This window comes from Melanotaenia boesemani, chromosome 17 (assembly GCF_017639745.1).
Source record: "Melanotaenia boesemani isolate fMelBoe1 chromosome 17, fMelBoe1.pri, whole genome shotgun sequence".
Taxonomy (NCBI): Eukaryota; Metazoa; Chordata; class Actinopteri; order Atheriniformes; family Melanotaeniidae; genus Melanotaenia; species Melanotaenia boesemani.
The window spans coordinates 940,844-955,000 of NC_055698.1; the positions used below are offsets into that span (position 1 = coordinate 940,844).

At 42.5% G+C, this 14,157-nt stretch overlaps 1 protein-coding gene across 2 annotated transcripts in view; it reads left to right on the plus strand.

Annotated features, from left to right (window-relative positions):
* gabbr1b (gamma-aminobutyric acid (GABA) B receptor, 1b) overlaps positions 1-14,157 on the plus strand; it is a 63,052-nt gene that overhangs the window by 43,997 nt on the left and 4,898 nt on the right. The window contains exons 11-16 of one of the 2 annotated variants that reach the window (XM_042012257.1): positions 911-1,061; positions 1,966-2,098; positions 6,424-6,540; positions 9,845-9,955; positions 12,573-12,666; positions 12,973-13,100. In XM_042012257.1, coding sequence (XP_041868191.1) covers positions 911-1,061; positions 1,966-2,098; positions 6,424-6,540; positions 9,845-9,955; positions 12,573-12,666; positions 12,973-13,100 — 734 coding nt within the window. The remainder of the gene's footprint in view (positions 1-910; positions 1,062-1,965; positions 2,099-6,423; positions 6,541-9,844; positions 9,956-12,572; positions 12,667-12,972; positions 13,101-14,157) is intronic. The other variant, XM_042012258.1, reaches the window with a different exon arrangement.

Here is a 14,157-nt window from a genome sequence, read left to right on the forward strand (position 1 = left end):
ATATATCTTACCATCTTGTTTAGACTGTAGCTTGTTAGCTCTGAAGTTTAGACACACATACAATTAGCATTAATAATAAAGTGTGTCTTTTGACTGGTACTGTATATATACACTGGAACAGTTCATATATAACTTTGGACTACTAGTGTACATAAGACACACAAAGACAAAATGTGAACAAAACGACCATCAAATTTCATAAAATTTTAATAAAGTTTTATAAACAAAGAAAATAGGTTAAACCTAAATTTATTTATAAATAAATTAACTAAGGGACAAAGAAACTTTCCCAACATACTTTATATCACCAAATAATAATCACAATAATGACTAAATAATGAATATTGAGACCTTCATCCCTCATCCTCTGCAGTCTTACACAGAATGCCATCGTACACTGAGCTAAGGGTGGACATGCTGGAACCTGGACTGAGCGTACAGCTATGCAATAAACATATGAAAACATCTGAAACAAAAATCAATGCTGGTGTTGGGATAATGTTACAAACTGTGATTAGCTTTTATTGTGATGAGTTCACTGCAATACAGACTTCCAGGTTTACACTAGAATCAGTTTTCGATTAGTGAAGTTTTTTTCTGTCTCACAGAAAAGTGCTGTTTTCTTTTCCTGTTTCAGTACCAAAAGTTTTTGAAATGCTCATAGCGGATAATGGGCACACTAAATTGAGCTGATTTTGCATCAAAACACTAAAACTGTTTGTGTTTTGTATGATTTTGCCAGTGATAATACATTGATTTAACTCTGCAGATAAACCAAAAAAAAAAACATTGACAACCAGGACATGCCTTCCTGGTATCTTGGTAATGGAGCCTCTGCAAACAGTGAGGATTCATTTTCCACTCTACCATTTCACTGAGCTGTCCCACTCATGTCCTTTGTGTCTGTTAGGCCCAGGACCCCCTGCAGACCAGACAATGGTCATTGAGGAGTTTCGCTTTTTGTCCCAGAGGCTCTTTGCATCAGTGTCCGTCTTTGCTGGGTTGGGAATTCTGCTGGGAATTGTTTGCCTCACCTTTAACATTTACAACAGCAACGTCAGGTATAACATCTCACTCAACATCAGCTTCCACTGACCAACACTTTTATATCGACATTATCATTATTATTATTATTATTATTATTATTATTATTATTATTATTATTATTATTATATTATTAATAATAATAATAATATTTTTTATTAATAATATTATTATTATTATTATACATTTGTCACACAGAAGGTGAAAACAAGAATAAGACATGCACAGTTTCTCTCTTTGCATGTTTTCAATTGTGTTTCTTGTCTTTACATTTATATCCTAAAGTTCCAACCCCATTCCAAGAAAGTCAGGTCTCCGTGTAAAATGTAAAAAAAATAAAAGGAATTTAATGGTTTCTAAATCTCATCAACCCATATTTTATTCCCAACAGAACATAAACACATCAGATGTTGAAACTGAGACATTTTACCATTTTAATGGAAACATTAGTTCAAATGTAATTTTTTTTTCCATAACAAAATAGGTAATTATTCATTAATATATTATTTAGTTCTGTACCTGAGCAACCCTTCAACCCAATTACACAAATGACCCACACCCCACCTACAAATAAGGTGTGATCAGTTTGTGAATAAACATCACTGAAATCTTTTGGACAACAGGACGTCGTTCCGGCCGTGTTCTTTTGTATTTTGTTCATTTATCTTCTGATACTGTACTCATCAAACTCACTGACTCAATGCTGTTACATGAAAAAAGATAGAAAAATATTGTTTATTATTATTTATTCAAGTATTTATAATAATTCTGAATCTCATGTCATGTGTTTAACTGGTCCAGGATTGTGATTTTTAATGCTTAAGTTAAAATGACTCAGGTACTATTCCATGATTTGTATATTTATGGTTCTCTCCATGTTTGGAGCTGTTGGTTTAGAGGTCTAGTTGTGATTTTCTGCAGGTACATCCAGAACTCGCAGCCCTACCTGAACAACATGACTGCTGTAGGCTGCATGATGGCTCTGGCTGCTGTCTTTCCTCTGGGCATCGATGGCCTTCATGTCCACAGGAAGCAGTTTCCTGTTGTATGTCAGGTACCGTAGACTGCACCAAACACACTTTACAACTCCAGAAACAGAATGATGAAAAAGAAATCAGTGATTTGTAGAGCAGCTGAAAGATTTTTGGGAAGGTTGCTGAAACCCCACTGACCTAAATCTACTCATATATATCCATCCATCCATCCATTATCTTCCCCTTATCCGGAGTCAGGTTGCGGGGGCAGCTGCCTAAGCAGGGAAACTCAGACTTCCCTCTCCCCGGCCACATTCACCAGCTCATCTGAAGGGATCCCGAGGCGTTCCCAGGCCATCCGAGAGATGTAGTCTGTCCAGCGTGTCCTGGGTCTGCCCCGGGGCCTCCTTCCGGTGGGACGTGCCCAGAACACCTCACCAGGGAAGGAAACTCATTTCGGCCGCTTGTATTCGAGGACTCCTTCTTCAGCTTGACGGCATCCCTTACTGCCGGTGTCTACCAACGAGTTCGGGGGTTACCGCCACGACAGGCACCGACGACCTTACGGCCACAGCTGCAGCTGGCCGCCTCGACAATAGAGGCACGGAACACAGCCCATTCAGACTCAATGTCCCCCGCCTCACCCGGGACATGGTTGAAGCTCTGTCGGAGATGGGAGTTGAAACTCTTTCTGACAGGGGACTCTGCCAGATGTTCCCAGCAGACCCTCACAACACGCTTGGGCCTGCCAGGCCTGACCAGCATCCTCCCCCACCATCTGAGCCAACTCACCACCAGGTGATGATCAGTTGACAGCTCCGCCCCTCTCTTCACCCGAGTGTCCAGGACATGCGGCCGCAAGTCCGACGACACGACTACAAAGTCGATCATCGAACTGCGGCCTAGAGTGTCCTGGTGCCAAGTGCACATGTGGACACTCTTATGTCTGAACAAGGTGTTCGTTATGGACAATCCATGACGAGCACAGAAGTCCAACAACAAAACACCACTAGGATTCAGATCGGGGGGGCCGTTCCTCCCAATCACACCTCTCCAGGTCTCGCTGTCATTGCCCACGTGAGCATTGAAGTCCCCCAGCAGAACGAGGGAGTCCCCAGAAGGAGTGCTCTCCAACACCCCCCCCAAGGACTCTAAAAAGGGTGGGTACTCTGAACTGCTATTTGGTGCATAGGCACAAACAACAGTCAGGACCCGTCCCCCCACCCGAAGGCGGAGGGAGGCTACCCTTTCGTCCACCGGGGTAAACCCCAACGTACAGGCGCCAAGTTGGGGGGCAATGAGCAGGCCTACACCTGCTCCGCGCCTCTCACCGGGAGCAACTCCAGAATGGAAGAGGGTCCAGCCCCTCTCGAGGGCAGTTGTTCCAGAAGCGTCGAGGTGAGTCCAACTATATCTAGCCGGAACCGCTCAACCTCGGGCAACAGCCCAGGCTCCTTCCCCACCAGAGAGGTGACATTCCAAGTCCCTAGAGCTAGCTTTTGCAGCCGAGGATCAGACCACCAGGGTCCCCGCCTCTGGCAGCCACCCAGCTCACACTGCACCCGAACCCTATGGCCCCTCCCATAGGTGGTGAGCCCACAGGAGGAGAGGCCCATGTCTCCCTTTCGGGCTGAGCCATACCGGGCCCCATGGGCAAAGGCCCGGCCACCAGGCGCTCGCCTCCATGCCCCACCTCCAGGCCTGGCTCCAGAGGGGGGCCCCGTGACCCACGTCCAGGCAAGGGAAACCTTGGTCCTTGTTTTTTCATCATCATAAGGGTTGTGTGAGCCGCACTTCGTCTGGTCCCTCCCCTAGACACCTGTTTGCCATGGGTGACCCTACCAGGGGCATGCGCCCCCGACAACATAGCTGCTAGGATCGTCAGGACACACAAACTCCTCCACCACGATAAGGTGGCGGCTCATGGAGAAGACTCATATATATATATATATATATATATATATATAATCTACACTATATAAAAATGTGGATAGGAAGGGTATTTGCAGAAGAATACACTCCGTCTTTGAGCTCCAGTGTTTTACATCGGTGTTCCCAAGTCCGGTTTTCGAGGTCTACTATCATGCAACTTTTAGATGCACCCCTTCTCCAACGCACCACATGTCGTTCACACTCTGCAGAAGCCTGGTAATGAGCCATTCATGTGATTCAGGTGTGTTGGAAAAGGGTTCCATCTAATAGTTGCAGGAGAGTAGACCTTGAGGACTGTACTTGGGCACTCAGGTTTTACATATTAGGACAGGAAACATGATCTTTTCTCACCAGGTGTTAACTTTAGAACTTCCATCCTCAGAGGAACAAAATGACTGTCATTTACTGAACATAAAAATAAAAAAAACAGAATCAGCAAAAAACTGCATCCATCCTTGATGCTTCACAGGAATTCAGATGTCAGTATCATCCAGGAGAGGCTGATAACTGATCATCTTCAGCCTGAATTCCTCTGGAAAAGCTCCGTTTTAGTCAGTTTTAAGCTGAGTGTTAACACAAGCTGATTGTTCACGTTAGTTGATGAGGACTGGCATCAATGAAAAATAGGAGCTTTGTCCCCAAAGTTGATTTTTAAATATGATCCAGGACCTCGAGGGGAAAGGTGTGATTTCTAAAATGTTACATGTTTACTTTATTAGCCACAATATCATAAATTATAACCCACCTGAATCACATAAGTAATCGCACTATTCTGTCTTTAAAAATCTACTCCTCTAAAAGAACCTGCAGCAGTGCTGGAGGACAGAAGCCATTTCCTCTGACTGGACAGTATGATTTGTCACCGGTCAACTTCAAAGTCTTGCTTAGTTTTTCCACTTTGCATCTGTGGCGAGTGGGTGAGATGACAGCGCCACCTGGGGACTTTCGCCCCAGGACGTATAAAAAAGGAGCCGCAAGTTCTTACAAGCACCAGGACAACAGATGGATGGCCTAAAAACTCATTTTATTAAACACAAACTTAAAATCATGACACGAAAAAATAAGAGCTGCTGTTAATCCTCTCCAGTCACCAGAGGCCCTGACTGACCGCAAAAAAAAAAAAAAAAAGAAAGGGACCCGGACAATATAGCAGAGCATCCAGGGACGCCGGAGCAGAATCCGGCTCACAGCACCCAGCCCATATCATTCTGGGCTAGATGTCCTACCGGTGAATGAAGCCTCCTATGCCTGAAGGAGGAAGGGAACTACAGCCAGACACCAAAGTCCCGGACGATGGAGAAGTCAGCCTGGCCCGACGCCAAGCCACTGCAACGGCCGAGAGAGAGGGACAGAGACAGTCCACCTGACAAAGGCAGAACCAATACAGGCTGTCCCAACCACGGCCGGCAAACTGCCGCACTGCAGACAAAATGAAGGAAACCTTTGCTAACCACAAGCAACACTGATGAGACTTACTTTGAATCTGCAATCAGGGTCTCCTGGCAAGACCAGCTGCGCTCACTGCCAACCAGCCTCAGAGCTATAGAGCTGCCTGCTCTGCTCTGCAAATACCCAGATGGGTTGAACCTGTTGGGTGCAACCTGGAGGGTGGAAGTGTTTCCCACCACACATTCATGAACGGATGCCTACAGAAGAACTTCTGCTGCTCTTCACAAGTACAAATCTTTTTGACACTCATGCAGATTCTTTTCTACACATTGACAAAGTTATATTTCTCAACCAGCTTTTTGCACAGGGGTGACAAAGCTTGGTTTACAAATACAAACGTTGAAATTACTCTGCATTCAGTCCATAGATAAGGTCATTTTCACAAGATTATTTACAAGTGTGAAACATTCAGGACAGCTGCTGATCTTCCCAGAAGTGGACGTCCCAGCAGGTCAGAGATGGAAAAGAAAAAATAAACAACTAAGAACTACATCTGGAACGTCTGGAACCATCTGGACCTGTAGCCTTGTTCTGGTTCATCTCTCCAGTTGCTTCTTCAGCTGACTGCAGGAAACAGACCTCAACCTAACAGAAATGCTGTGGTGGGACCTTCAGAGAGATGAGCAGAAACCAGTGCTGCAAACCTCAATAAACTGAAGAAGCAATGGAGAGAAGAGTGGGCAATTCCTCCAAAACCATGAGAAAGACTAACAACATCATCCTAAAAAGCTGCACTGCAGCTTCCTGTTGCTGGAGGAGATGCTACAAGCTGCAGCATCATGCAGATTAGTTTATTTACAAAGACCTACAGCCTTAATCAGAAGAGACTCTATGTCACGTTGTCTGCTTTAAAACTCTCCTCTTGCATGAAGACCAGGATGGGAAGGTCGTAGACATGTGTTTCAGTTCAAGGTCAAATCTACAAGGTCATTCAACTGAAACACTGTTTAATGATAGAAGATGAATGAAGCATTGAATCTGCTTGAAACATGAACCAGCTAATATTTCCTCCCTCCTCTGCTAGTTCCGCCTGTGGCTGCTCGGCCTGGGTTTCAGCCTTGCATATGGCAGCATGTTCACGAAGATCTGGTGGGTCCATACCGTCTTCACCAAGAAGGATGAAAAGAAGGAGAAGAGAAAGGTAAGTGTGTCGGGGATTTGCCTTCAGGCACCAGCTTCAAATCCAGAAGTGACGCATTTCTCAAGTCTATTTTTATTTTATTATATTTTCTATCTGCCCTCCTTCAGCTGGTCCACTGCTGGCTGTTAAACTCTGAAGCTTTTATTTTCTATTACAAGTTGGGACGTTGTGTTAAACAATGATTAGCTAATCCTATTTAACCTGAGTACACAACAAAGCCGCCATATTTCATGTTCAAACTGATAAACTTTATTGTTTTGTTTTGTTTTTGTTTACCTGTGTGTTTTATCATCTTCTTGAAGTCTTGGGGTGGAATTTTTTCCGTTCTTTGTTCATGTCCGACCTTCGTTCCTCAGCAGTTTGGGATCTTCAGTGGCGTATTTTGAGCTTTTTTAGTGGAGACAGTTCTGGACTGCAGGCAGGACAGTCTGGCATCCTGACGCTGCTGGAACAGGATGTGTCGGCATCGTTTAGCTGAGATCGGGGGGATGTTGTCTGGGCGGCAGCAGGTGTTCATGTTACCATGGACACCAACAACCCAAGACCATCACACATGCTTCAGAACAATGTGGATGGTCCTTTTCCTCTTGAAAAGAGGACACAACGTCCATGATTTCCAGAGACAGTCTGGAACCTGGACTGGTCAGACCACAGCAGACTTTTCCTCTTTGGTTCAGCCCATCTCAAATGAGCACTGATTCAGAGTAACCGGTGGTGTTTCTGGGTTCTGCTCATCCCTCTTTCTCTTTTCATGCTGGAGTAAACTTGGACTCCAGCTGTGTTAACGGACCTGGTTTTCTGGGGACTTTCTGAGCCCACCTGCTCATACCTTTTACAGAATGATGTCACTGTCTGAGGGGTCAAAGGTCACGGACATTCGGTGTTGGTTTTCAGCAGAACTTTCTCCAGATTTTCTGAATCATCCAGTGATTTTAAGGTTTAGAGATGATGAAATAAGTAAATTCTACATAGAGAAACATTGTTCTTAAAATGTTGGACTATTTACTCACACAGTTGTTGATAACGTGGTGAAGCTCCCGCCATCCATAATGATGAGACGGCCTACAGAGAGGAAGTCAGATCCTGACATCTTGCTACCAGGACAACAATCTCCATCTTAGCGTCAACAAAACTAAGGAACTGATTGTGGACTTCAGGAGGAGGCAGAGGGAGGAACACGCCCCCCTTTAAATCAACGGGTCTACGGTGGAAAGAGTCAACAGCTTCAGCTTCAGTGAGGACCTCACCTGGACTCATCACACTGACTTTATTACAAAGTCAGCCAGACAGAGGCTCTTCTTCCTCCACAGGCTACGGAGGCTCAACATGGACTCAAGGATCCTCTGCAACTTTTATAGATGCACCATAGAGAGCATCCTGACTGGCTGCATCACCGCCTGGTACAGCAGCCCTCCGCCGCAAGGCTCTACAGAGGGTGGTGAAAACTGCTCAGCACATCACCGGGACGGTCCTGTCATCCATGGAGGACCTCTACACCCAGCGGTGTAGCAGGAAGGCCACCAGAATCATTAAGAACCCCAGCCCCCCCCAGTCACTAACTGTTTTATCTGCTACCGTCTGGCCGGCGGTTTGGCAGCATTCAAGCCCGTCCCACCAGCTCAGGGACAGCTTCATACCGCAGAACATAAGACTTCTAAATGCTGTCAGCAGCAAGGCCGCCTTTAAATAACAACATCTTCTTATTGCTTATTATATATTTTACTGTAGAACTTAGTTGTAGTATTCTTGCTTTTTGTGTTCACTATTTTTATTGTAGTTTATATTCTTTTAGCTTTGTTAGGATCTAAGAATTTCACTGCCAGTGATTATTGATCATTCATTCATTCATTCATTCATTCATTCATCCTTCCTCGATGTTTTATTTGTTTTAAACCGTGTTTAAACTTCAGTGAAACTGGAGTTTGTCATTTTGTTTTGATGATATTTTTACAACCTGTACTTGGGAATCGGGATATGTTGCAGCTTTTCAACAAGAGCTGTTGTTTCAGACTTTATGTTCATTATAATCAAACATGGAAAATTTGTTAACTCTCTAAGAAACCAGCAGCCTTGATAAATACCAGATAAAACACAAGATTAAAATGTGAAAGACTAAAGTATAGAAATATTTACTATGGCATCACCTGCTCCTGGTGTACGGTATCGCTTCAAAGGTAAATTGCTTTGGCGACTGGTCTGAAATAAGTGCAACTAAGAATGTTAGCTTTCCAATGGGGTATAACATGTATACATGGAATTGAGTAAAATACATATGTCTTTGTCACGTTTCGCTCACGGGCTGCGTGGTGCTAACGGGTTAGAGGACATCAAGTATAAGACGTAAAGAAGTGCAGAGAGAATTTAATCTTTGATGGTATTGTTAAAGGTTTGTTGTTACTATGGGACTTCTTACCGTTCCACCGTGTGTTTGGTGATACTGCTGCTGATCTGTATCTAGAACTATATTTTGAGAACATTAACAGAAGATTAAACATTTTTGTTTATTTTGGGAAACTCTTTCCTTTCTGATCGTTCTTGGTTAGTGCATAAGGCACAATGCTTCGTAACAACATGTCTTTTACAAATGTTAAAAAATAAACTTTTAATCTCACTCACAGCATTTCATGTTCCAGCCTGTAATGGGGCTAATTTCAGTATTGAACAATCACAGAAGGCAAAATTATATTTTGTTATAGCTATTAGATTTTAAAATGTGGGTTTGACTTGACTTAATGGGACTTTTTGTCCCCCAAATTAAGAACAAATAACAACAATGACATCAGGAAAAGGATTAAAATCCTTTAACTTTAGCAGCAGCTTTGCTACCAGATGTACCAAACTCTCCACACTTTACAACTTCCAGAAGAAAGTTCTGTCAAAATACAACCAGAGTATGTCTAACACTGTCGTCATGTAACTGGCTGCTAATAAATCGTCTCCCATCATCTCCCGCTGCCCTTAAGTCTCTTTTATCTGTGAGATACCAGAAAGCTTTATCTTGTGGGATAAAACAATAAAAACAAATAACTAAATGACATATTTGGACCTGTCTGGTCTTTCCAAACTTCATTTTTTCTTTGAAGCTGAATAAATAAAGGAAGAAGTTTATGTATTGCTTGAGTTGTGGAGCGGTGTGTGTTCATCAGCCTCCTCTGTTTTTTCTATGAACTGATCTCAGTAAGTGACGCATCCCTGTTTTCTTGTCCAGATTAGACCGGTCTATTTAGGGCTTCACAAATCCCACCTCGTTCATTTAGAAAGAGGGGATTTGTGTGCTGTACTGATGCTTTGCTCTTTTTCCCAGCAGCACCTGGAACCATGGAAACTTTACGCTACTGTTGGAGTCCTGCTGGGCATCGACATCCTGTCCCTCATGATCTGGCAGATAGTGGATCCTTTACATATCACAGTTGAGGTATGATTAAAAACTTCTTTTTATTGTCTGCTTTCAGCAACTGTTGTAGTGAGTTTCACAACATCATCTAGATAGAATAAACTGGACATGAAATTGGAAAAGTAGAGCAAAGAAAATCTGGATGTATATGAAGTTTAATGATCAAAACCAATTTAAAGATTCATTTTGTAATTAGAAGACATCATACAACCAAATTATTTGAGCTACAGGTACAGTGCATCCGGAAAGTATTCACAGCACTTCACTTTTTCCACATTTTGCAGATTTATTAAAAATAAAACATTAAGAAATCACATGTACATAAGTATTCACAGCTTTTGCCCTGAAGCCCAAAAGTGAGCTCAGGTTCATCCTGTTTCAACTGATCATCCATGAAACGTTCTTACAGCTTAACTGGAGTCCACCTGTGGTAAATTCAGCTGATTGGACATGATGTGGAACACACCTGTCCATATATAAGGCCCAACACTCGACAGAGCATGTTAGCACAAACCAAGCATGAAGTCAAAGGAATTGTCTGTAGATCTCTGAGACAGGATTGTCTCGAGGCACAAATCTGGTTATCTGTTAGTAATAAATTCTGCTTTCTTCTTCTGGTCGGCCTTTATGCTGCTATATCTATTCATACATTCATTTTACATCATTTTAGCCTCATAACCTGACAGCTGAGGCTGGAAACATCATGTCTGATGCTGACAGGGATTAAAAGGGTTGGGCTTCATTTTTACATTAAAGAAAATGGTTTGCAGTTTAAATGAATGGATCCTTCAGGTCTGCTGAGGAATCCAGCCACATGTCTGCAGCTGCTGCCATTTTAGGGAAATCTAAAGTCAATTTACAACAAGGCCAACCACAAGAAAAGGAGGCAGAGGAAGGTTTCAGGTTGGTGATGATGACGATAACGGTTATCTGAGGACAGGAGAGGAAAACCCCAGTTTGGTATTGAATGTTATGTGAAGCCTAAAGTGACCTTTCACTTCTTTTTGTTCTTCTTTCAAACATAAATTCAGCATGAAGACACCAAAGCAACTCCTCCACTTTCCTGTGTGATGACGTTAGTCAGAAAAATGTGTAAACATGCTTCTTACAGTAGTGATGAAGTAAATGTGGGTTCACCGCTCAGTGCAGCTCGCTCACATTCTTCTGTCTCAGCAGCATCATCATCATCATCGTCATGCTGGACCTCATGGTGGTGTCGTGGTCAGCACCATCCCCTCATACACCAGGAAAACGCTGTGAGAAAGACAGAACAAAATAAAACGGAAAAATTACAATAAAATTCTACAATAAAAGTACAGTTGATGTCTTTACCTTTACTTTGACATTACCCGTATTTAGTCAGTATGTAATGTAATAACACAAAATATCAACAGTAAGACATTTGATTTAAAATATACTTTATTGATCCCAGTTGAGAAGTTTTTGCTTTTATCCCATCTCTAGTTATCACTGGGAGCGCTGGGATGTACAGTATAAATAAATTCTCATTCAAATAACCCATTATAAATATTTTTAAAGTGGATTTATTAGGTTATTTACTTTAAAAATTACACTTAACTAAAATTAAGATTAATTAAAAATCTATTTTAACAGTCTTTTTATGTAAAAATAAATGTATAAATAAATAAAATGGAAATTTGATTTATTTTCAGTTACAGGTATTTCATGTTATTTTACATGAGACATGTTGTTTAATCTTGTTGGTATTTCTCTGTGTTAAAAAGCAATGAAATAATACAGAAAAAACTGTAATATTACAGATTGTTTTTTTAATAATACATAAACCCCGTGGTGCCGTGGTCAGCACCGACTCATCACAGCTAGAAGCTCCGAAGCCAGAAGAGGGTCAGATGGACTCTTGGTTTGATTGTGTGTTATTTGTCTCTGTGATGGACTGAAGACCTGATCAGGGTCTACCTGCCATGTTGGCAGCCTGACAGGCTGCAGCCCCACAGTAACCCTGGCCCGCATGAAGCAGGTACAGGAAACAGATGCACGTCCTTACTGCAGTTTCAGCCATTTGTTGCATCCATCCCAACTTTTATTTTAAATGATGGAATTTACATAATCTTGCTGGACCTGACCAGAGGGGACAGAAAAAAGGAGAATAGTGAACAGCAGTAAAAAGGATAGTAGAAAAAAGAAAGCGGAGACCAAGAGACAACAGACAGAAACCAACAACCCTTGAATCCAATCTAACACCACCCAGCTGCTACACCTGTTCAGAAACACAACAGAGATGAGTGTGATCCTGCAGATGTGACCACGCCTCCACAGAGGCTAGAGGCAGACTAGGACCCAGAGACCCGGGCCAGCAGCAGATCCTAGTGTTTACAAAACCAGACTGAAAGTGTATTTTAGATTAAACATTATGATTCAGTTGCTGACAGTGATCAATCAGATCTGTGTTCATTGTTAGCATGTTATCCTGAAAGGTAGAGAAACCCATTTGTCCTGTTTTATTGTCATTTCAGGCATAATAACAGGCTTGTTTTTAAATCTGAATGTCTTTCTGTCTTCTTGTGAAAACACGAGGAGGGTTAGAACTACACTGCGTTCACGCTGCTTCTTTCTTTGTGGTTTACGTTGTTTGTTCATGTTGTGTGTCTGTGAACAGAAATTCACCAGAGAGGCCCCCAAGGGAGACCTAGATGTTTTGATCCAGCCGCTACTGGAGCACTGCAGCTCGGAGAAGATGAACACTTGGCTGGGTAAGTGGAACCACCAAACTGATGCTGCCACATGATTTCATCAGATATGTAAGTAAAGCTAATGTGTGCAGCTTTTTATTACAAGGCAGTGCACCGACTCCTTTTATATTTCCACTTCTCAAGCACCTGAAGTGTATGCAGGTGTTCACATCTGCAGAGATCTTTTTCATTTATAACCTTCTTTTCTTTCAAGGACATCTGTCCACCTTTAGAGCATGGATAAAATCACAACTTACTCCAGCTTGTTTTCTGCAGAACAGAAAGTATTCCCACTCGTCACAGCTGCTGTTTCTTGTGTCTCTGCAGGGGTGGTGTATGGGTATAAAGGCCTGCTGCTGCTGCTCGGCATCTTTCTGGCCTACGAGACCAAGTCCATCTCCACAGAGAAGATCAACGACCACCGAGCTGTGGGCATGGCCATCTATAACGTCGCTGTAAGTCTCACCTGTTATATGTAGACAAGTCACTTAGTTGGATAACACAGATCTGCTCAGAAGGTCAGGCAGGATGTCCATCTGGGATGAGAAGATATAAACCTGCAGAGCAGGACACAGACAAAGGGCCGAAAGAGGCTGGTTTAAAATTTGATCAGTTCTGATCAGAATTTAATCTTCGTAATGTCTCAGATCAGTTCAATTCAATGAATCTAGTTATAATCAGATCAGCTAAATTATACAGCAACAGTCATCTCAAGTCACTTTTACAGACACAGTCCAGTTTAATCCAGTTCACTGTAGTTCATTTATAATCCAGCTAAAATAAATCTGTTCCATCATCCAGATTAGTCCAGTTTATAATGACTGTTCATAAAAACAATCACCGAACAGACTGGATCAATCAGTTCTTCTATCCTCATCTGCATGAGGAGACAGAAAACCTCTCAGAACCAGAACCTTTAAGGAAAACCTCCATCGGGACCAGAACCTGAAAGGAAAACCTCCATCAGGACCAGAACCAGGAAGGAAAACCTCCAACAGAACCAGAACCAGGAAGGAAAACCTCCATCGGGACCAGAACTTGGAAGGAAAACCTCCAACAGAACCAGAACCTGGAAGGAAAACCTCCACCAGGACCAGAACCAGGAAGGAAAAACTTCACCAGAACCAGAACCTGGTTCAGCAGAAGCTGATTCTTCAGTCTGGTGGGCTGCTGATTTAAGACTGAATGTTTGCACACCTGGACAAAAGCAGAACTGTCTCCATGTCTTAAAAAAATCTGTTTAATTCTCAAAGCAGTTTTTTTTACTTTTTGTGTTTAATGACTAAAGATGGTAGAAATTATTTTTCAGTGTTCTGCTGACCTGTTAGAAAAATGAAAAGTTAATTACAAAATGTCTCAGGAAAGACATGTGCCACATGCTTTAAAGCAGCCAAAATGATGATTAGATGGAGAAGAAAATGTCCAGATGGACATAAATGGTGATGCATGAGGGTTAAAACCAGGTAGTGTGATGCATGACTGATCATTTTCCACCAGATCAACCGTGAATTA